Raw genomic sequence first — 25,205 nt, 5'->3', positions numbered from 1 at the left:
GGGCCTTTTCCCCTTAGATTTTGTTTCCTATTTGTTTGGAAACTAGTTTTCAAAAAGGGAGGATAGTTACAGTGTGAGCCAAATTGGAATTGCCCATCATAATCTGAAACTAGTAAGTGGCATTTTTTCAGTAGTTATTCTTCACACCTGAAGAATCTTCATACAATGCATAGAACATGCTTCTCCCCTCTCTTTTGAAATAGAATAAATTACTTTCTTCTCTCTACCGGGTGCAGGTTTCCATCATAAATCCATATGTCCTACAGCTTTGTTGGTTTTGGATTTGTTTTCGGGTTTTTTTCCTAGCCTTGTCAAATGCTGTGATTTGCTTTAAACCAGTCCTGTACAGAGGGTTAGTGGCTTTACTCAGACATTGATACTTCTTTGCAGAATAGGGGTGGTAAAATAAACTTTTTTGGTAGCAGCTGGCATCTGTAGTGGTGGATGGTGCATATAAGATGGTAGGTTAGTAAAAGGTGAGATGTTCTATCCGCATAAATGGGCAACTCCTACTTGCTCTATTGAATCAACAAAACGTTTTACTCCATACCTCACCAAGAATTGAATTTTACCAGTGCAGAGACCTACTGCCAGCTCTTTTTCTCTCAGTGCTTGTGCAATGTACAGACATGTCTCCCCTGTCCTACCTACTCTGTTTCTTCCCAAGCCCACAGTTTATTAGCTGAGGACCATGCAACTTCTTTCAGCATAATTGAACTTTCATAAGACGAGTCTTTTTTCTGATGCAGATATCTACTGTAGGCTTTATAGAAACACAAACTGTCAAGCAAAATTAATGCAAAAGAATTTGTACCTTTTTGCCAAATAATACTTAATAATGGCAAAAAATACGTAATAGAAGTGGGTTTTACCTGGAGGGATATTGTGGTTTTTTTCTACATAATCAGAAAACAGATTTCCAAGAATAATAACTATTTTAATCCTAAGGCACAAACTAGGTCATCTGGTTTATGTCCTAATAGATGTCACGCACTGATTGTGTCAGTGTAGGAAGTGTAGGAAGTTGTTGATGTTCACTTTTCAGGGCCTGCCATGGAATATCTATGACAAAAATCCCTCCTTTTTTCTCTCATTCTACAGTGTAATTTAGATTATAAGAGGGAAGATTTTCCCCAAAAGTGGATTTTAGAAAATTCACAGAGTAAACGGGAACATGAGTGTGCAATGAAGGATACCGTGTCTTTAATGTGATGCTGCTTTAATGAAATAACCCCACTGATACAGGGCTCCATCTGTAAACATCCAAAAGCCTTTATTTAATACATAGATCAACATTAATGCCAGTAGGGTAGTGCTTGTGTCCCAGGGCCTATCTGTGTACAGCCAGCTCCTTACACTGCTTCACCTTGTTTGTGATGCAGGGTCACACAAGAATGCACACTTCGAAGCTGGGACTAAAACAAACACCAAAACCTGCTACACTGTTTCAAAGTGACTATTGAACAAATTAATGCAGAATGTTTTCCAAACTTTCAGGATAAAGAACTTCAGAAGAGAAAATCTGAAATGAAGTTGACACTAGCTCCTCTGAAGGTACTGTATTTTCCTGAAAGTAGATGAAGGATCTACACCGTAGTTTACCCTCTGCTTACAGACTTCTTTCTGTACATGTACCTGTCCTCTGCAGCTCCCCCTGACCTAGCTGTTTGCTAATGGTCTTTAGGCTTTAAGCAAGAGCTTGCTGACGTTGTTGCCTTCGGTACCATTCAGCCTGTCAAAAGGGGGCCTTGCACATGGAAAAGAAACTTTTCTTTCCAGTTTATCTGTGTGCATATACTGTAAGGTGCAGAGTCATCTAATGGCTTAGAAACATAGGAATGTAATCTGTATCTTTGGGTCAAAATATACGAAATTACAGGTCAGACACAAAATGTAAACTTGTAGTCAGAGCGTGGAGTGAAATCAATGTATATGTGTTCATGCCACATAGGCTAAGCTGGCTTGCCTCACCCGAAAGTGCCAGGAAAGGAACAGCTTCATCACAAGGATGCATGGTGAATTTCACAGGCAAGGAATTATTAACCCTGCATTTGACGAAGAGGTGAAAAACTTGGTGAATGACATGGCCCTTGTACAGTACACAGTTGCCTTTACATCAGCGTGTGACCAAGAGGTAAGTGTTTGTACTTCCTTGGAGGATCCTCCCATTTCTACTATTGTACTAAGTTACTAATTACTTTTTTAAGTATTTAGTGAGATTCTGTGGGTGAAAACTGAGTTATAAAACATATTCATAGTAAGTGCTAAAGTACTGCTTCAGGTAAGCCAGTGGAATTGGCTGCTTTGATTCTGTTTAGGTCAGGATTTAAATCTGGAGTTCATTACAAAGTATGTCACTGCTCTGTGCAGAAACATTTTCCTGTTATTTTGATGAAGTATCCTAGTGGATAATGCAGTAAATATTCAATTCCACTTTAAATATCCATAATTTTGTGTTTTCTTCCTGCACTGTCTCAGATTTCTGTAGAAATCAGAAGGAAAAAGAAAAGCCTACAATGAATCATTTTAAGATTTAAGTCAGCTCAGTGGACATTCGTATTCAAAAGGGAGTTAGCTACTTGCGTTTTGCTGGGAAGGTGAAAGTGGTTCCAGTGGGATTCACTCTGCTTCACACCTGGTTCTGTTCAACGTTATCATTAATAGCCTGGGTGCTAGAAACATACTTTGTATTTTTGGAGTAGCACCTACTCGAAGACATTCTGAAGGAGAGGAATCTGAATCTGGCAACCTGCAGAAGCAGGAATTCCATTGCAGTACTTCAGTAAACTTCCAAGAAGCTTCCCCTCACCCCCCTTTAATTTTCTCTCTCTTATTATTTTAAACAAAGCCTGTAAAAATACCCAAACAATATTTGTTAATGTTTGTCTCAAGTATACTCATACAGAATCTTGCTAGTTAGGAGGGGAAAAAAAGTATCTTGCGCTACACATTTGTACTGAGAAAGTGGCTGCCTGCTGCAGCAGAACACAGAACGTAGATTTGTGCTATGCTTTGTACTTCAGCTAACAAAATGCACTGCAAAATAACTACATAAAAATGACACTTGCACATTTTAATGACACTGGTATCTATTTTTCACCAGCAGAAGATGCTCAGAATGGGTGTATAGTATAGCGAATCCACAGTATTATTTTTCTGATTATTTTACATTTTTGCACACGGAGTGGTATTCTCAGTCACTGGAGAGGCTTATTCTCGTGTTATTAAGTGTTGCAAGCTATCATTCAGTCGTATTTGTTTCTGTGGCAAGAAGTAAAGTAATTCCATTTTAAGAAAAGGTAGATTGATTCCTGGTTGCAGGATGGGACAGGATTCTGTGTCTGGCTGTGTCTGAGTATGGCCCACCACTGTTTCACCCAAGCTCACACTGAGAATGAATGTTTCATGTGACAGTAGTTAGTAACTCATATGTCAGAAGGGAGACAGTATTTCACTGCCTCAGACATTTTCTCAGACATCGCTGTGATAAATGAGTATTGGTGTAAAGCTTCCCAAGACAGTAAATATCAAAATACCACGTACACTCACACTGTCTCCCTTAACACAAAATTTAGCAGCTCCAACAAGACAGAATTAGATTGAATCTGCACTCCGATGGCCAGTGAGTTCATCTGCAATGCAGGAGCCCCACATTCAATATTTGGTTATTCATACTAAGTGGAGCACAAACTCCATCCCACACTATCCAGCACTGCAGTGGTCAGAGGTCTCACTCAGATTCAGGCATGCTGGTGTCCAAGCCTGGTTTTTCTGATCATGCAGAAAACAGACTTGCTCTTGCTGGACACCTTGATACTGAGCTTTAGGCCATTCTGGTCTGTGATAAGTAATTCCATGTATAACAGGGGAATACTTTCCTGCTAAGGCAAATCTTTATGTTCCCATGAAAAATTTAGGTTTCCATGGATCAGTTTTCCAATGGAAAACATTTCAGTGAGAAAATGTCCAAGTGTCACTACTCGTAATTTAGTAGATAATGGTCACAGTCAAAAAGAAGAGAGTCTACTTCTTATTCTTGTGATACATTCATTTAGTTTTAAAAATCCTGTACTGAATTCCGTAGACATATGTTAAACTGAACTGACTTTTCATCTTTAAGGGTTCATTTTTTTATGTTTCAACTCTATTCTCACTGGAATTCACATCTAATATTCCAGAGCTATGCCCAGCTTTTGCTTACATAAAACTGCTTTGAAAGCTCATTGCTTCCTCCCCCTCAGTTTTTCACTTCTAAATCATTCCTAACATTTGAACACTTCTAGAGAAAACCTGGTGGATTGATGCTGTGGAGGTGGGGGTCTTTTTCTTTCTTTAATTAAAGATTTGCAATTGGCTTTGTTTGTTTCTGGACCCAGTGACAAATGGAAGCCTGTCACGCGTTGGCAGCAGACCTGCTTGCTTTGAGTAACTGATGAATTTCAACTGAAAGTTTGCAGTGATGCATGAAGGGCTGATCCAGAGCCCTTTGAAGGGAAAAGGGACTGTGTATTCAATTCAGTGCCTGGCCTATTGTAGCTCAGTAAAAAACTGTGTGCCTGGTTCCCAGAGGAAAATAAGTTTTAAAATTCTTTCAAGAACTCTTTCCATCTTTACATGGAGTTACAGGTAGAGGGGTAGAGCTGTGTGCTAGGGAGCTCCAGCTTTGGTAGAGGGCTTATGGGCATCAGCAAATTACTCATGCTCGTAGACAGAAGTGAACAGCATGTTTTGGCTTATTCAGGACACAACGGATGGCTGTTTATTCCCTTCTGTTTGCCAGAAATATTTCTTTCCTAATCATCCCAGTTAAAATACTAAACCATGAAGACAGCGTCATGCAAAACTGATCATGTTTGAGCCTCTCTTCAGACTTCACTTTCCAAGACAGTTCTCAGACACAATAAATCACTGTTGTCCCAATGACTTCATTTCGCTGATTTGCACTAACTCAGGACTTCAAATCAATTCAGTTTAGGTGAACAGCAAACATTGAGTTCTGTCATTCATGGTTATTTTCATAGCCCAATGTTACATTCAAATGTTTTTTGAATTAGAAATAAAATTTGCTTGAATCATGTAGTACCTCATAATTTTGTTCCATCGGGGACTCTTCTCTGTGGCCAGATAAACACTAGAGTAATATGCTCAGACAAGGAAGTCCGTTTTTCTTCTCTTAATATTCTCTCCTAGTCCCTGTGAAGAGGACTAGATTTTAAATGACATTTCTTAACCATAAAACTGTACACCATGGAGCAGTTTATTTATAATTTAGTTTAATAGCATAATCTAGTGTAATTTAATTTAATTTTAGTTTGGTTTATTATAATAAACACATACAATTGCACAGAAGGGGTTTTATTTCAATTCTTTCTCATTCAGAAGAAACACCAAGCAAAAACTGTGTGCAGGATGGTAAAGAAAAGATGACTAAGTTTTGAAAGAAATAGTATTTTGAGGAGCCATAGAGTGACAATTTATGTCTAATATGGATCTGAAATTTTTGGAGGCATAAGTTAACTTCCAAACCTTTGTCATATATTTTCCTTTAAAAGACCTAAACAGAGAAACCGTTGGAGCCCTTTGTAGTGGAGCAATAATAATTTTGGGCAACTGAAATGATTAAAACCCCTTATTTTGTGTTTTGAAAATGAAATGCATTTGTCTGAAGAGGACACAACCTATGGGTAAGGGCTGCCTCCAGCAGGTGCTCATGGCACTCGGCACAGTGCCACAGCTGAGTTTAACATGCCCAATGTCAGGCACAGAGTATGTGGACATTTTTAGTCCTTCGTCATGTCCCATTTTAATCATCTTTTTTTAAATGCTGTTTTCTTTCAATGCAAAGGCCTTGGCCTCATCTTTCTTCCTTGCTGTTATAGAATTAATTCATGAACATTGTTTACAGTTATTGTTTTTCTGTCTTTCCCAGTGGAAAGAACATATGACAGCATTCATTAAATGACGTTAGATATTCATGTTCACTAAAGAGCTAACAAAAAGGACTGTGACTGGGCTTTGCAATAGCTGCTTTACTTGGACTGGTAACAGTGGGAACGGGTAACAAGAGAAGATGCTCCAGATAACTAATAGGAAATCCAAAAGAGTAGGCTCCAAGTGTTTAAGGCCAGGTGGGATGGGGCTTTAAGCAACCTGATCTAATGGAAAGTGTTCCTGCCTGTGGCAGGGAGGTTGGAACTAGACGCTTTAAGGTCCCTCCCAACCCAGACTGTTGTATGATGATTCTATGATTTTTATTATTTTTTTCCATAGTGGGTCTGAAACCATTGTTGCTATTTGGCCTCATTTCTCATGGCTGCCCTCATTTCTCAGAGCTGAAAGGAAATTTGTGCAAGGAAAATAGGGATAAATGGTATTGCTTTTTATTGCTTTTCATGGAGTCATCTTAAACTTTATGGATGGAAAGCTCCAGGCAATGAACGTGTCCAGTGTAGTGAATTATTTGTTCTACAGAATAGGGAATAAATGTGCAGAACAGTATAACTTAATTCTCCTTTATGTCAGGAAATTTCTTCAGAGATGCATTTTGGTAGAACAATGCTTTCTACTTATTTATTTATTTATTTATTTCTACTCATTTCCTTGCATGAAACCACTTACTGCTTCTCTGTGAATCATATTTGAAGGAAAAAGGCCTGAAATAACAGTCTCTGGTGCTTTTCTTAAAATGGTTTCTGTGGCTGGTGAGATCAGAAACTTTCCTGTCACTGAGGGTGAGATACATTTCATGTTTGATGTCTGGACTTGAGACAATCACATCCATGGTAGTTTATATATCTGGTGGGAAGAAAGAGGCATTTACAAGGAAGTATTCTGCCCATTCTATGTATCTGCTTTAGATAATCAGAGTCACAGAAGCTGGACTCCACTGGTTGCTACAGGGGCCAGTCATTCGCTTTTTTGGTCACATGAGTTCTACCCTGAGAGGGAAGAACATTGGGCTTTCAGTCATTTGGGGGCAATACTGATCAAGACTAAGGAACCTTTCAAGACAAAGTTTTTCCGCAGGAAGAAGCCTCTTTTTCTGACATTACAGAAAATGTGGCTTAAATCATTGTAATTCCAAGGGGATGAAAGAGGGGAGATGGTGGTTATTATTCAGTAATTTTTTTAAGAAGGCTAAAAGACTTTGCTGAGAAATAGATATAATTTTTGACCTTCACAAAGATTACTACAAAAATATTGAAGTGTATAGACTGTAGATTAAAACCAGTTGAGGGCAGCCTGGCCTTTCCAGTGAAATAACTGCCAAAGCTATTCAATAATTATGTAAATGGCTGTTTGTACAGAGGGTATCTCAAGAATTCGTGATGGCTGAGGAGGTGTCACACGCTCAAGGTTAGTGTCATTTTAAAGTAAAATTGGACCTGGCTGACAAAGATTTAGATCTGTTTCCTGACTGCATAAATAATACAGATATTTTAGCAGTGGCTGGCGCTGTAATTCATGGGAAACATCATGATTTTGTCTAGAACAGTAAATGCAAGTAGAAGAACAGCCATTAATTAAAAAAGAAAAGCTTTAAAAAATAACCTTCCTTTGTTTTTGGATAAATGTCAGAATTTAGATTAAGATACAAAGTGCAATTAAAAATATCCAGATAAATTAAAACATTCTTATCTATGACACCACTGTTTTTTTTATTTTTGTGACATTGGGTGAAGGTGCTGGTTTTTGTTTTTAATGTCAGTCCTTTCTGGAGTCTTAGGAAACACTGAAGACAAGCTCTTTCGAGAGAATCGTGCCAGCTTTCAAATATAGCGCAGACCATACTGTGGAAACTTCATCAGTGTAGTAGCAGCTTCACTCATAGGGTTTTGCATTAACCCACCTTTCTACTGAGTTTCACTAAGTTAGCTGCAGCAGAACTCGGTGATCCCAAGAGGCAAAGCTGCTTGTGAGTTGGACAGTTGAAGGAAAGGCCCTGCAAGGATGCTGTCTTTCTAGAAATGAAATGTGCCACAGCTTTGATTTGTGGCTGTGCTTTTTGTGGTAGATTTACCAGCTCTCCTCCCTATGAAGAGGACAGTGAATTGTCTTTGCATGGGTCATTGAGCTCCAGAACTTGTTCTGCTCCTGCTAACTCTCATCTATCACCAGGGATGACTCTAACCGTGCTTCCTATGATAAGGAAATTCTCATCCAATAATTTTAGATCCAATCTCTTCACGCCTCAAAACATTTCAAGGCTGCCCTTTGTAACCTCTCCATCGCTTTCAGCCAGCCAGCATTTTTTGTGAGTGCTGGGGAGAGATACTGCACTTCTAACCTTGGTTAGAAATCAAGGACTTTTGAAACTGCCTTTGGCTTCTGTGTTTATAGAGGAACATCCAAATGTATAGCTTTTGCTTTCCAACTGATCTATGCCTGTAATGTTAGGATATGATAAGGTATTCATGCCACACTACCCAAATAAATGCTGTATCCAGACAGTGTCACAGGCTCCTACTTTAATCAGTGTAGAGAAAGTAATTCTTTTAGAGAAGAGCAGCAATCTAAATTCTGTGCACAATGCTGTTCAGTATGAGCGGTCCTTCAATTCCTGGATGTTACCGGCTTGTTCCCTGGCCTGTTCACCCTGAGGTAACTGGTCCAGGTAGTAACTGCTCCCGGGGAATGTCTCAGCTGGCCAAACATGCTTGTGTTTGGTACTTTAACAGAGCCAATGGCCAAAATTCAGCAGCATTGGTTCCCTCTTCTCATGGTGGGGAGCCAAGAACTGAAGTCAAAATAATATCAAAGGCAGTAGTCATCGTTTGTGTTTACCACTCACATTTTCTTATACGGTGTATCCTTGGGAAACGATCTGTCCTGCAGCACACTGGGTCTAGATATGGACAGGCATGGCCCACCCTCCTGACCCTGTAAGCTGAATACCAGTGTGTTGGTGTACTTAAGAGTCGCATGACACTTACTTCAAGGAGCCCATGAGCTCTGAGGGCTGCTTTGCAAGCAAGAGATGAGAGTGATGAGCTTTTTCAGGTCCGGCTACCTTGTATATTTCAACAGCTGGGACTCAGTGTCACCTCAAAAACTATGGAATGGTAAAGCACCACTGATACCTATGCGCTTTAACCCTTGTGTTGGAGCTGCTCCTGATCTTCTTGCAAGCAGCATGTTTCTCATAAAGTTCCACAGTGATCAAACCTGCAAGACGGTGGAACTTCTCTTGACAATGGCAACAGCTTGCACACTCCACATTCTTCTTCATGCTGTAATGGAATTATATTTTGATACATGAGCTTGTCAATAAATGCTCATCTTTTTTTTTTTTTTTCGGGGGGGCAGATGTAATTTCAGAGCATTCTCACAGCACTACTGCATTTCAGGATTCTCTATTTCTTTTTAAAGGACACGAGCGATGCCGCTAATGCTCATTAAAGATGCACGGAGCAAACCAAACGTATTATTTTAAGTAAAATCTATTTTATATTAAGTAACCATTCCTGACCTGGCATATTTATAGAATTTGCATTTTTGGAGCTTTTGCAAGAGGACTAATGGCAATGAGGCGATAACTCTAATGAGATGTATTAATTTGGAAAAGAAATAAAGAACTATTTTTAAAACCCCAAAGGCTGAAACTATCATTAACAATCTTAAATTTGTTTTTCTGCGCAATTATGTAACCCTATATGCAAAATAATGTAACACTGATCCTATGGCTTTAGTAAATTTGTAACAGGATGATAAAATGATACTGTCCTGTGATAGTCATTCACGTAGATCTTCTTTTCCTGCTTTCAACTGTTAGAAAAAGCTGCCTAATTAAACAGCTGCCATTTCTCTCTAAATTTGGCTTGAGTTCAATGAAGATATTCAAGGATAATATTTGTTGTGGTGCTAAAGTTGTTTTGGAGGTGAAATAAGATCAACTGAATTAATATTATGTTGATTCAGAACAGAACGGTCTGTATGAGAGCTCATGCAGTTGAATTAATGCACTTTTGAAGACCATTCAGCTTCACTTTCTTGAGCATTCACAAACAGAAAAACCTAAATTTGCTGTTTAGTGTGGAATGCGAGAATATATGAGTGAAAGAATCATGTTAGAAATTTTGAGATTCTTCAGGAGGAGACCTAACGTTTGCCTGGTTTTTAAATTACTAATTTTTTCTATATTTTTATCTCTGTTTTCTTAATATCCAGATGCAAAATTTAGCTGTAGTTAAGGCTTAGAGATTTCTTTTTTGGTGGGGGAAGAGTTGATGAATACAGGATTCCTTTTTAGACAGATGTAGGAATGCTTCACATTTAAAATAATTGGTATAATATCTTTTTTTTTCCTTATTTTGGTATTTATATTTAATCTCTATGAACACTTATTGGCATGAATTTATTCAAGTGGCTTCTACTAATCCAAAAAGAACAGCATTGGCGAACTTAATTTAACTTGAATTTCTTAAAATGCTATTTTCTCTTGCAGATCCTGCCTTCTTCCACAGATAAATCACAGGCCCATGGACAGCCAGAGGATCATGAGACATATGTCAAAGTGAATGGGATGACAGGGTCGATACCTGCAAACTCTCAGCAAGAGGTGGATATCATCCACAGTTCTCATTTCACTCCAGATGTGTATGCTGGTTCTGTAAAGTTAACAAGCCCAGAGAGGATCGTAGCCTTGCATCGAGAGCTAAGACAAAACCATTGCAAAAACTGCCAGGTCAGTAGAAATTGTTTTTTGTTTAGTGAAATCTTTTATTCTCAGCTGTCTTTTTATAGATCATGTATATATTTCAGTGATTGTTTCCAGAGATGCACAGTTGATTGTTAGTTTAAACAAGCTGACGATAGTAAAACCTTAATGCTTTTAATTTCCAAATGCATTCATAATTCATTTTCTTCCCCATTGTTTAGAAATGGCTTGGGGCTTGTAAAAATAATTAAAAGGTTTTGCTTTTGTCAAGGTGTACTTTCTGGTAAGACCATCTTTGAAAACTGTTGGATGCAATGTTGATCTTGTCCTACCTTTTCTTTTTCCTCTTTTTTTTTTTTTTTCCTTTTAGTGATCCAATTATTCCTATGCCCTGAAGCTCTTTATAGTAATTTCCATTAACTGCAGGAATCCTGTTAAGAGCAGAGCTGATCAATTGCAATTGCATTTGTGACAGTCTGCTGCTAAACTAAACGCACAGGAGATTTCACCCTCTCCGAGACAACATAACCTCTCCATAATTGTATGGAAACGAAATTCAAGTATGCAATTACTGAAGCCAGTCAGCTAGAGTAGTTACAAATATTGCTCTACTGAATTTTCCTTTATAATCTTGGATGAAAATAAATGTAATAAAACTAGTAAAAACATAGTTACTGCTTTTGGCATTAATAGTTGAAAAAATCATGGGAGATACTGAAATCTCCTTTCAGTCAAGTAATATAGTGAAGAATGAAGAGGTAACTCAGAATTCTGATAACATGTTATTTAGTCCAGAGGATATATGTGACAGTCCAAACCCAGCTTCCTGGTCATTTTCTCAATCACTGTCACATATAAATAAGATCAATGAAAATATTGTCATACAAGAAAATTATTAGGGACAGAAAAATGTAAGTAGCTTTTTAATTGACCTGATCTTTGTAGACTCAGGAATTACTTTTTTATAGACATCACATGGGCTTTAATTAAATCCCAACAAGAGGATGACCCAGGTTTACTGTACCATTATACAGGAAGCTACAGCTGAAATCAGCCACAGTGAAGAGATTGGCCTGTTCCCATGTAACATAAAGAAACACACTGGGATGTTTGAGGTTGTTCTCTTCTTTACTCCTCAGATACCTTCAGTTGTCTCCTCCAGCTCATATCTGAAGGCTGACTGCAACCTGCCCATGACCCACAAGGAAACCCCTCTGCTGTCAAGGATGAAGGATGCACTGATGCCACCACAGCATAGTGCCTTCTGGGCCATGAAAGGGAGGGATCAGTTGTTGAAACGTGATGATGTATTTTGCGGTCAAACAGGAAATCAGCATGTATGTGCTATTCCCCAGGGAATGAAACAAAAAAAATGCCATTATGAATAGAGAAAAACCAGGGGACTCAACCTCAGCTACCACAGCTAAAAGCTGTTTGTCAGATATGTTGTCAGCAAGTAATAAAGGTCGAAATCCTGTGGGGAGCAATCAGCTGCATGGGAAAGAATAAAACCTGCAGAAATAAAGCAAGGTAAAGCATCTTGGCAATGTGATTTTCCCATTGCTACAAAAGTATTATTAATTTTAAAAACCAAAGATATTTTACTAGTCAACATGGCCCAGCAACTAGTTTGAGGTGACTGAAAATTGAAGTGAAAAAGAGTTATAATACTTTTTATAATCCAAATTTCTTAGAACATTTGAGGTCACTGAAACCTATGAATTTTTCAGTAGCTGGGCTGCCTCCCCATTTTCTTTTTAGCACATGTTTAAGGTATGCTTTTCTTTTAACTGAGACTGTAAAACAAGCCATTAAATCACTTTTATGTATAACCCATTTCTTCAGTGTGCAGTGGCAAGTTCTGAAAAAACATCTGCCTTGTGTCTTTCCTTTGGAACTTAAAGAAATGTGGTGTCACGGACTTCCTAGAAAGCTATTTTACCAAAACTGGGGGGTAGTTTTGCAGTTAGCGTTTATTTATTTTCCCGGGATATATATTTTTTTATCATTATTATTTTTTTATTTGTTTTTTAATCAATAAAATGGTCCTACTGACATATAGCAGGATACTCAATGTATTCCTGTAGGTTGTAAAGTAGCGTTCTAAGTAACAAACTGCAGCCTAAATTGAATAGGTTTACTGGACATGTTCCTGGCCACTCTCTTTGAGTGATGGCTTGGGCATCATGAGTACAGTAACATCTGAGTTCAAGGCACGGGTGATTCAGACAGCACCCTGTGCTGCCAAACCCTTACACCTACAATAGGAAGAAGCGGATGCAGTGCCAGGCCACCTGCACTAGCACAGCTGTGACAGTGCTTCTTCATAGCCTGGCTTAGAAATAGCTGTGGTCTGGGCTGCATGAACCTTTGAGAGATCCATGTTATGGGAGGGATGAGGGAAGAGTGTGTCTATGCAGGTGCATGTGTGCACTAACACCGATTAACTCTGGGAAGTTTAACTCAGCATTGCTGTAAATTCCCCAAAACACTGAGTTATATTGGGATCCCACCAGAGTTAATACTTTTGCAAAACATCCATTATTCACATCTCACAGCTGTCTTTATGTTTAATCACTTTTATTAGAAAAGGACATTTTTAACACCCAGTAATGTGGTGCTGTTCCTATGCTTTCTCTCTGCCTTCACTGATTACTCTGGTTGCTTCATAGTATGTTACTACTTTGATGTGGCTTTTTGGAAGCTAGAAACAAAATGACTGGTTTTGAAGAAATACTAATGCACACACACTTTATTGCAGGAAACTCATTTGCTCAGTAAGGCAGCAGGGTAATTGCTTACAGCAGTAACTGAATTGGTCTCCATCCAACATATCTTTAGAAAATACACACCAGATGCCAAGGGAAATAGCTCCTGGAAGTGATGTTTTGGAGCACTCTGTAAGTAGAGGAGACTCCAGTGAGGTTCCAAAATCTGGGCTTCTGCTTCCATGTGTCTTTCTCTTCTTCCTAATACATGGCCAGCACTTCTGAAGACAGATGTACCTGACACCCAGCCACGAGCTGCCTTCTCAGATCATAAGATATTTTGATGTGCAAAACCACTTATAAATACTTAACATAGTAAAACTTCAATATTGATACAATGATGCTTTAAAGAATTAGTACTTGTGAGAATGTTTTTTGAGTTTTATCTTGATGACAGTAAAATACAGAGCCTGGTAGGCTTTAGGTCAGATCTGGCTTCAGGTCAGATCACAATGCCTGAGATGTGCTAATAGTGAGGCTATAAATAATAATATCCTGCAATAATGAGATAATAAGTCTTTGTTATCCTAGTGCAGCTATCTCCTTTGTGACTGGGACCATAGTAACTTAACATGAAATTAAGCCTTTCTTGGTCCATTCCCATTCTATCAAAGAAAGACAAGCATGGTTTACTTTAAAATATCAGGCTTCATTTTCAGCTAATTAGGTCACTTGGCCCCATTCTTCCTCCTGCTGGAATTAACAATTTCCTGAACAAGGGCTGCAGATACACACAGGTGTAGATGGGGGAACAAACACAGACATTACCTGCACTGAAGCACTGTAATGCAAAATGGACTCAAACAATTAATTCCTCAAGCAAATGGATGTTGTGCTGGCACTTTGTAACTTTGCTTCAGAAGTCACAATTTCAGTTAAAACCCTGTAGCCCCTTGTGTTTTTTGATGTTTAAGACATTCATTCTTACTACTACAAAGCATCATTTAAATATGTGCAGATACCACCTTTATTTGGCCAGATGTTTCAGCTCCTTTTCATTTCTCCTAAGGAAAATTGTGAGGTTTTAGACACTAAAGTGGAGGAATGCTAATAGATTAACAGAAATCCATTTGGAGTGGGTCAGCTTTTTCAAACCTCTGTCCTGCTCCATTTATTTCCACTACTGAACAGGCAAATGAAAAGTGATAGTCAGATTATGTCAAATAATTATATGATAATTGATGTACAAAAAGATTAGATGATGCACTGCACCATCAAACAAGGTCCTTCAAGTTCTTTAAATACAGTCATTTACAGAATCAGCTCTGAGATGTACAGTGGCAGGCCAGATGGGTCATATATTGGTGTCCTGCCAACTGAGGTCCTTTGGGAGTCTGAGCTTGCTGAGTGACTCATACAGAATGATTAATACTGCCCCTTGTTCTATAATGATTTGGGGGATTTTGGAATTGAGGGTGATCAGTAGCAATGTGCTTACAGAACACATCTGAACAGTTGACTGGTGTTGAATCACCTGTGAACTGCTGTTTGTCATCCATGCACCCACCTGAGTCAAATGGCACTATTTGTACTTGAATGGATAATCAGGATACTTGGAAAGAAGCTGGATGACGGTGTGCTTCCTGCTGACAGATGCTCACTGTGCCTGCTTTCCATTCAGACCCTTTAACTTACAAAGAACTTGCTTGAAACAGCACAGAAAATTATTGGCTAGGACCAATAGTTCACATCAAATGAGTGTTTATTAACATATTTAGGCAATATTTGCCCAGTTCTTTTTCTCAACACTTGAACTACCCAGTACCAAAGCAAAAATATCTCATTTTAACAGTGAAGCTGCTTTTTTTCTCTTCAGTTTTAATAGAATTGTTTCTTAGGTATAGCATGTAAATGAGATACATGGAAGTAGTAACCTGAAAGGTGCATAGTGCTTTTTAAAGCACTATCTATCTTGTGAAAGATAAACTTAAAAAGGAAACTCATGGTGTACCTGAGGCTACAAATGCACTGTAAAGCATTTTGGGGGAGGAACTGGAATCTCACAATCAAAACCTCAGTGTCTTTAAAGTAAATGATGCCAGTGTCCACTCCAGTTTCTTCTGGAGATTAGACATTTGTAGAAAATGCAGAGGGTTTGCTCTGGAAGCCTGCCACTTCCCATCTATTGCTCATCCCATGCTATGAAAAGCTTTTACACGCAAAGAAGATTTGAGGATCAGATCTGATGCTCAGCCCGTGGTAACTCGTTTCCATTCTCACGACTGATATTTCCATAAGTCAGAACAAAACCAAGTTGCCTATAATCAAATTTTCTGTAGTCCTTAGTAATTCCTGTTTGCATTTTTTGGGTTGCATTTCTGATTTGTGAAAACACTATCTAATATCTTCTTAGTAACAGCTTTTTAATTTAGCCCTTAAGCTGAAGGATATTAGAGCTCCTAATTAAAGCCAGATAATGCATGAAAGATTTCCACAATGTAGACCTTTCTCTTAAAGTCTGATTAAACCAAGCAACTCCTACGTCTGTTAGTATGACTGTATTCCCAGCAGGTCAGGCAACTTTCAGGTACAATTCAGGAAGAACTCACTTAAGTCCATCTTTCTTGCAGTACTTTTTTCTTGCAAATAAAGAGAACAGGAAGGGCTAGGGCACAAAATGCAATATTTCAGAAAACTTGGCCTACTACATTTAGCTGGGAATGTTGTCTTTTCCCAGTCTACATCTTTGATCCTATCAATCAGGATATTGGTGAACCGTAGAATACTGAGTTCATTTGCATATAAATATGTATAACATATTTATGTGCATGTATATATTTGAATAACTGCATGGGGTTTGGCATAAATAAAGGTTCTATAAAATAACAGGGAGAAAGGAAAGAGCTTTCTGCAGATCTTTCCATTTTTGTCTTTTTTTTTCCTCACTCTATCGTGATTGGCTAACAAAAGTACAGATATGAGAAGAGACTGATTTTTTTTATTATTATTATTTATTATAAATTTTAAAGACTGAATTTAAACCTTAAGAGGAAACTAAGATAAGACTACGCAGTGGAAGTTCTGCTTGTACCTTGACTCCACTGCGGGTTAAAATCCAGGTATGTGTCAATCTGTCTTCCCTTTCCCAAATGCACTAGTTTCCATGAAAAGGAAACTTACTTGTGTGCCCCACCTTGTCAGCACTAACGCAGATGACAGTGGTACCAAGCCAGTGGGGACAGTTGCTCAATAGCAGTTCAGCTCCCTGTTGTCTCTTTTGTTGTTGAAAGAGGGGAAGAAAAAAGATGAGTGGTTGTATAATTTTTGTCTTGCTTTTATATGCAATAAACTATTAAAACTTTATTGGGTAAGAGTTAGGCACCACTAGGGGAAATGTCATGCTACAAAGGAAGCTGAACCGACTTGTACCCATGTTAAAGATCTCTCAAACTGTAGCTGCTGTTGTATTTCATGCAATATATTTCATGCACTTAAGGCTAAATGAGACCTTATAACAATGTTCCAGTATTTAATGGCTGGCTACAAAGAAGATGGAGACTCCTTTTTAGAGGTAGTCACATGGAAAAGAGAGATATAGGTACAAGTTATTCCTGGGAAGATTCTGTTTGGATGCTAAAGGTGATTTTTTTCTAATTTCAATGAGAACAACGAGCCATAGGAATAATCTCTCCAGGGAAGTAGTGGATTCCACTTTTAAGATTCAGCTGGACAGGATGCTGGGACATCTAGTTTAGGTCATGCTTACCTACAAAGGTCGGACCCGACGATACTTGACGTCCTTTCCAACCTCGTATTCTATGATAACCTATCTGCCTTTGTAAAGATCAACGTAATGTGGGAAGTTCTTAAAAGAAAAAGTTACGATTAGTGAAGTAAGCAGCTCTTAAAAAGAATAGGGGGTGAGAGGACAAGAAGGCAACAAAAGAGCTAGAAGATCTTATTACAGATGATGGGTCAGGTTCACCAGGGTGCCACAGCAGCTCAGTTTCAGTCTGGTGATCCAGCGCAGCTGTAAGCGTGATTTCTCAGACACTGAAACTGTGTTTATATTCAAGCCATTAGTGAATAAGGTCAAATATCTAAGGATGGAGAGAGAGTTCTTTTTCTTGGTGGGCTGCTGGGAACATTTAATCAGCAGTTACTTAGAAATTAAGATGTTTTCAGTTCTGCCTGGTCACTGCATTTTTGGTCATGGTGTGAGAACATGGAGCAGAGTAAAGCGGAAATTCAGTAAAGGATTCCTTGAAGTTTACTTGCACTGGACTTGTGTTAATTGTATTCGGACAAGAGTGAGAAGCATTGAAGTGCTGTGGCCTCCCAGCATATGGCTGTCTGGCAAAGCTTTCTGTAAGTGGGAAGCTCCTGGAGCTCGTTGATTTTTGTAATGTGTTCCCAAGGCTGAAAGTCGCTAGTGATTCTCACCCTTAGTGAAGGCCACAGCTAGAAAGGGAGGATGTGGCCATCTCCTGTTGCCCACCTTTGCCCCCACCATCTGCTGGGTGCTGCCTCTTTGCTTTCCCATCTGTGGGCAGGCGACTCCATCTCTCAGGGGCCACATCTTTGTTTCCAGCTGGCTGCAGACTGTCCCTTCTGGTGAGTGAGCTTTAAAATCTAGGAGTGAGGCTGCCTAGCTGGAGGGCACCCGTAGTTTGCAGCTGCTTGTGAAAGGAGCTTTTCCTGGGGGGAAAAAGGCTTTTCTTGTCTCACAGGAGCTGATTTGTAGCAGAAACTGCACATCACCATGTAGCTGCTCTGGGGATAGTGAGGGGCTGAGGTTTGCCTATCTCTGACACCTTTACAATTTTACATGCCTTTTCTGTGCTGGATATGATCACCAAGATGAATTGGCTTCTGGATGAACAGTTAATTACCGGTGTTCTGTGGACAGTGGATCTTTTGCAGTGTTTTATGAATGAGTAGACATGATGTCTGATGTACTGGGCAGAAACAAATAACAAATATACTTTATATGGCTCCTATATGATCTGGATGCCTTCTATGCTGTCAATGCTATAGCTGGTGAGCAGAAGTGTAAAAAAAGCTAAGATCCATGTAAGGAGCTTTCATTAAGAGCACACTGAACATTTTCAACACTAAATTAAGACGTGGTCTCATGGAGGACAGTTCCTGAGCTGGGAGATAGAGGTCTTTGTCGTGTATTTTTTTATGATGACTCCAGAGGTTTCATTGCCTGATCGACCTCACCCCCTAATTTACCTCATTGTCTCCTATCCACAAATAGAAATTGCCATCTGCTCCAACCTGTCCTTGTGGCTGCTCACATGATAAATCTCTGAAACCGTTTCTTTCAAAATGAACCTGCAGGTGACCACAGAGGGAGCTCTGCAGGAAGTTCTGGGGGAATAATGGTGTGTGTCAAACTGGGTGAGTGTTGGAGAGGATATTGGAGGCAATATCCTCTTCAAGTTTTTGAAAGCTAAGAAATGAAGCTGCAGCTGGTGCAGACAAGGTTGTTAGGTGGTCTGTATTGGGTTCAGAACAGAAAGTGCCTCATGTGATGATGCTTAAGAAAGCCAGAAAAAAAAAATCACTGGTTGTTATATCTGACATCTGACATGGGGGTTTGGAACTGGATGATCTTAAGGTCCTTTCCAACCCTAACTATTCTATGATTCTATGATCTGCATCTTTCTAAGAACAGCATATTCTGGTACTTTAGATTTCTCTGTGAGACTGGGATTTGCACTGACTTTTGCATGTGGACACAACATTTCCTGGTTCATCTCAGGTGACACGACATCTTTACTAGGCTACAGAATTAAGCTCTTTAGTGCTTACAGCTCAGCCAACACTGCAGACCTTCACAGCAGTCACTGTCAGATATCTGCCTGGGAGCAGGGAGTTTGTTATCATGTGTTTAGGAACTAAGCTTAGTTCATGCTCTAGGAAGTGGGATTCCTGGGAACATGTATAAGTCTAAGTTAGACCCCTGGGGTCCCTGACAGTCATGAAGAGAAATCAGCACTTGATGTACACGACAAGATTCATGTCATCATTATGTAAGTCTAAAATAGGCAAGATGATCTGCACTTCAGAGGTGCCCTTTCAACTCACTGACTATAGAGACGAATGCCTCAGATGTCAAGTCTACACTGCAGAAGAAAGGGAAGGCAATTCCCAACCAAACCACTTTAGTAATAAATGTGACTGTGGTCATATGGGACTCAGTTGTGGTGGTCTGGTAGTGCCTAGCAGGAAAAAGACTTGAAATCTTCCTCCTGTGTCCTAGGTGACTGCTCTGAACTCCGGACTAACTTTCTCATAAGAGATAATGGACATTAACACTTGGGAACCTCTCTTTTGTGTTGTACTAGTTCTTTTTTGAACATTCTGCCTGAGGACTTTTCCTTTGTACTTACACGTTGGATTAATTATATAGTTTTGTCTTAATTTACAGTCACCAACTCTGGATTCACTGTAAGATATTTAGGTACTATTTTACAAATATATCAAGTAAGAAATGAAATGGGTATGTAGATCTGAAGCCTTGTTTACCTGACAAATTCTCCTGAGCCCTCAGGAGATCAGAGACAATATTCATCAAACAAGCCAATGAGCATATGCTGGGTCTAGTGCTAATACTTGGGAACTTTTGCATAAAAATAAGCTGGATTCAGTGTTTTTTATGTGTGAACTGTTCAGTTGTGTGTGCTTCTCCTTGAATAGTGTAAAATAGGACAATGCAGAAGAGAGGGCAAAAACTTATAAAATAGTATGTTCAAACACATGGATTCAACCTCGGCTGTGGAGAGTTTGCTTCAGTGGATTAGTCCCTGCAGCACTGCTGTTCTCCTGGGAAATCATGTAAGCACATGTTTCCTTTAGAGGGATTCTGACCTCTTTTGTGGTGTTCTTAATTTCTGTGTCCTAAGTAAGGTGATATTAAAACAAGCCCTTGTTGGTATGCTTCCTTGAGAGCTTCACAGAGAAGTTTCTGTTGCTCTGAAATTAAAAGGAATAGCTCAAATTCCTGCAAGTCTCCAGAAGATGACATGTCTGCTAAGAATAAGTACTGCTCTTCGCACTGGTAAACTGGATGCTGGGGAGAGAGTAATGTGATTGCCAAGACACATCTTTCAGATTAATAAACCATTCTGAGAAGAAGGCTCAGTTTAATGGTAGTCCTTGGGGGAAAAAAAAGTTCTAAACTCTCAGACATGAAAATAAACACTCATTTTTTTTATTTTTAAATAACATGATTTCTTCTGCAGTACTGCTGTGCATTGTGAATTAAACCTTTTATAGACAAATCGGATATGACCAAGACAATTGCCTTAGTAGTATTATTAGGAGTAATAACTTCTGTTGAGGATAAATCTGACTCTTTTTGAATGTAAAAACATTCATATTTTGTTTCCTACCCTGGCTTTTCCCTCAGAAGAGGCTGTCTTATCTGTAAGCCATATTTGAAATGTCATGATATATGTCCTGCTGTGAATTACTGGTTTTGAGCTCTCCATTGAACAGAGGTCGTAGCAATATGTCGTGTTGTGCGTCTCAGCTGGATACTCTGAAAGCTTAACACTGGGGGCTCCTTCCAACTCTAGAACAATTGTTTTGGGACTAATTGCCAAGTACAGTGTTGTACAAAATGTCTGAATGTGCTTGCCGGCCTCCTCCTTGATTATCAGTGGAAGTAATTGCATTCCCACCTGTGCGTTTTTCATTGGGACCCCTTTTGCATAGGAGTCTCCCCTCCCTTCTGCCCCTTGGCAGAGAGTTTATACAGCTCCCTCAGTTAGTGAACCTGCTGTGTTTTCCCTTACCAGTGAAGTCATTACATCGCCAGCCATCCCAAAGCTGACACCTATGCATCGACACTCAAAGAGAATAAAACATCGGTCACACAGCTTTCAGGCCCTGGGAACTCCAACACTGCCTTCTGTACCTAAAGCCCTGGGATCCTTGGTGGTTTTTGGGTTGCTGCAGCTGAACTCAGTGTTATCTGTTAATGACCACAGCATTAGAAAAATCAGTTCCAAATTTGTTTCCTAATTTATAAACCCACCTGATAGACCTATGACACAAGTTGAACTCATGTTCAATGATTAATGAAAAATAAAAGGTAGTATTACATGGCCCAGTTAGATTAGATGTTCTTGATCTAGCCCTGTCACTCAGTCACAGCTGTTAACAGTTTTATGTCCTCATAAATTACTGTACCTATGCTGCTGTAGATTTACAGATTAAAAGAAAATCATAACAAAATATATAGCCAGATTTTATATAACTCAATAGAATAAGCAATAAATATAATCAGAAGTTTATAGGAGGAAATGCTTAAACAAACATGATTTTTGCCACATAAATCCTTATGGAGATCTTTTCAAAGTTGTAAGAAGGAATTATAGGTATCCAGATTTCATTACCTTTCCACTTTAGTTGGAAAGACGAAAAAAATACCCACCTCTTCTGTCTTTGAAAATATATAAAGGAGTTTGATTATACATGCATATATAATCATACAGGGCCAAAGATGAGGATTCTTTGGTGTTTCTAAATCTTGGGTTTATTCAATGCAAATTTCCAATTGAAATATTTACCTATGGGAGAGAGTACAAATAAATGTAGCTGAAGAACCTCAAGGTGGTTTCACTGGGACTTGGTAACATTCACCTTTGTAAAACCTGGCAAGCAATAGAACTGTTGAAAAGGCTTTTCATCACCCTGGGCATAAGGAAGTGCCTGCAGAGTTGACTGCTGTGCCACAAGGACAGTGTAACCCTCAGTCACATGTTGGGCTTAATGGGAATTAACAGATTCCAGAGATCTTAAATGAATGTTCCCATTAGGAAGGACACTTTTCTTCTCCCTCTTTTTGTGTGACAAGATCGATATCTCCTTGGGGAAACCATGAATGCAAAGTGTTTTCTATGAGCGTGCAATAAGTAATACTCTCTTGACTGCACGTGGGCTATAAGAGGAAGAGTTTTCCAGTATAATGAGTGATAAGTAGAACAAAGATCATTTGGGAATAAAATGTAGCTGTTTGATCCATTTGATAATTTCCATCTGGATGGCATTTGCTTCCCTCAGAAAAGGGAACAAGAGCTGCCTATTTCTGGGCAATCTGTTCAATTTCTTTCACAGAAAAGGACAGTTTAGCTTTTTTTTTCCATATGGGCATACATTATTACATCTAACAAACATGTTGTTCATCTTTCACTTCATTCAGACCCTCTAAGAAGTCTTAATTCCTGATTGTGTTGGGATGAGAGCCAAATAGCCTCTTTTTTCACACACACACACGCACACACAGAGAAATCAATAAGAGAGGGGAAAGACCCCTATTATTCTGTATAGAAAGGTATTAGTTAATTTACTAAAACAAAAGAAACTTTGCTTGAGGGAGCGGAAAGTGAGATAGCTGTAATAATACCAAAATAATCATTGTTCCTCTGGGCCTGACAATGCTGGAGGAATACAGCTCTGTAAGTGTGACTCCCTGCTATTGTGGGATCCAAGTCATGCAATCTCTGTCACAAATTAAGCAAGTTCTCTCTCAGGATCCTCCCTCCAGAACACTGAAGTATTTTAAACATTGGAAGAATTATTATAATCATAATGTCATCTTGGCTAACCAAAGAGAAACTATTTTCTTAGTAATATGAGGTAACACTGGTTAATGTTGTACTTTTTCCATTGGCCTGGGACTGCTGGATCTTGTGCATTTTTAGCAGGTTTTTCCTATTTGTTCTTTGTTTGGGTTGTTTGGGGTTTTTTTGCCTGAGGCAGCCTGGGCTATGGGATTAGCTTTCAAGAAGACGTGTGTATCAGGGGGAATAGGTTGGAGATGCTCCACTCTGGCATCCTTGGTGGGCAGCAAGGTCTGCACCCTGTTGCCCTCACTGAGCACAGTTATTCCAGCATGAATCCCTGTTGCCCAGAGTGTCATGAGGTGCCATGACGGTAAGCATGTTGGCACTGGTGCTTTTTCCTTGGAATATTTTTATTTGAAAAGCAATTCTGTCATCTGCTTTTTCTTTTTTTTTTTTTTTTTTTTTTTTCTTTTTCTTTTTCGGAAGTGTTAGTGTCCAAAATGTTTGAAAAAGTACTGAAATCTCTTCCTAATATCCTGGTGCATAAAGGAGGAAGGAGCAGCAGGAACTGCTGGTTTGCTAGTGGTAGTTTAAGAGGCAGCTCTATTTTCTTTATGAAACACAAGCTTGGAATTTTCTTTCCTTTGGCAAACCCATGTGCTATAGTCCTGCAGAAACGGAGTATTGTGTGATTGCACAGAGCCAAGGAAAGGGGCAAAAACTAAGAAAAGGACATGACTCAGTGCTTGATGTTTTCGGACAACACCAATTTCATCCTCTTTTTTACTAGTAGTCCTTTACTCTCTCTGTCTTCTTTTGGTGTGACTTGCTGGGCTCTTTCAGCAGTCAGTTTGAGTTTTGCTTTAACACACCCAGCATCTCCAGGGGATGCTGTTGTTAAGGGAAGCTCGACTGGAAGTTCATTCACAGAACGATTCAGAGTTATAACAGCATTTTCTTACTGCCACTGATAATGATTTGCTCTATCAGCAAACATCAGATCTATGAGAGCATGGGTGGCTTCCAAATGTGATGATTCATCACCAGAGCTGTGATTGCAATTGCTCCTTAGCATTTTGCACCTGGAATTGTTATTAATTCTCATATTTATCAAACAGCTGTAAATTGAGACGTCTAGTTTGGAAATACTTGAGTGATCTAAAGAAGTCTGTGAATGATGATTACACTCCAATTTCAGTGGAAGCTTACACTGATTTGATTAAAGTTCAGTTAGAGCCTGGTTCTCAGGGGATTTCAATGCCTTGGCATCACATATTTCATCTGCGAGTTATAAATTTGGGATTTCAATGCTTAATATTTTTCTATTGTTCCTGCTGCTTGTTGGTAACATTCAGACCGGACACAAGTAACCTGAAAGAGAGCAAGCTCTGACTGCTTACATGGTTGTTTTAGAATGAGTCCATGTCATAGCATGCTTGGGAAGTGCAATCCAAACAACAAGCACAATTCCTAACTTGAAGAAAATACTTTATATTTCTTGTTCTGCCTTTAACAATCTGTACTAGTGAACAGAGCCACGTAACAGCAGCTGGTAGGAAGGAGCTTGGCTCTTTCACAGCCTGCATCTGATGTGTCTCCCATGTGGGAAGGGGGGTCCCAACAGACCTCCCCTGACAGCTCCCCAGGCATGAGGTGTTCCCAGTGCAGTGAAACCAGATCTTCTTTCTGCTGTGAGGTGTTGAGAATTCTTGTGTCTGGAAATAAGGGATTTAGCTTTAATTCCAGGCTGGCTTGGCTGTTCATCTCCTTCAGAGTGCTCCTAAACTCTCACAGAGACAGGAGGTGATGAAAAAGATTGTTGGTCAGGTTTCTGGTGACAGGGGATGTGATTGTTCATGAAGTCCACAACTCACAGTGAAATTACTAAGGAGAACCGCCAAATGTGTGTCAGGCAGGACAAAGATTAGAACATGAATCCCTTTTTCTCAATTCTGATGATTATGGTTTATAAATCTGTCTATATTATTAATTCTTTAGCACATATTTAGTACTTCAGTAAAACATAGTTAAAGCCAGAAACATTATTATTTGTGTTGAGGATACAAGCCGCTTCCTCCAGTGATGAAGGGCTTTTTATGCTGCTAAAAGACCCATATCAGAAACAAATAATGTAAGTACTGTAATTGCTTGTCTTTCTACACATTTGTGTTTCCTCACAGTATTTTCAGTTTGTTGAAGAAACAAAGCACCAGAAATATTCTGGATTGACTTATGTCTATGTTGCTCATATAGTAATTA

General features: G+C 39.2%; 1 protein-coding gene across 1 annotated transcript in view; it reads left to right on the top strand.

Annotated features, from left to right (window-relative positions):
• C1H4orf50 (chromosome 1 C4orf50 homolog) overlaps positions 1 to 12,626 on the top strand; it is a 29,998-nt gene extending 17,372 nt beyond the window's left edge. The window contains 5 exon segments of the mRNA XM_065665307.1: positions 1,498 to 1,554; positions 1,952 to 2,134; positions 10,445 to 10,684; positions 11,797 to 12,024; positions 12,026 to 12,626. Coding sequence (XP_065521379.1) covers positions 1,498 to 1,554; positions 1,952 to 2,134; positions 10,445 to 10,684; positions 11,797 to 12,024; positions 12,026 to 12,166 — 849 coding nt within the window. The 3' untranslated portion in view covers positions 12,167 to 12,626.
• Positions 12,627 to 25,205: the final 12,579 nt, after the last annotated feature.

The sequence above is a fragment of the Lathamus discolor genome, chromosome 1, assembly GCF_037157495.1.
Source record: "Lathamus discolor isolate bLatDis1 chromosome 1, bLatDis1.hap1, whole genome shotgun sequence".
Classification (NCBI taxonomy): domain Eukaryota; kingdom Metazoa; phylum Chordata; class Aves; order Psittaciformes; family Psittacidae; genus Lathamus; species Lathamus discolor.
This window is presented reverse-complemented; position numbering and strand designations above follow the sequence as displayed.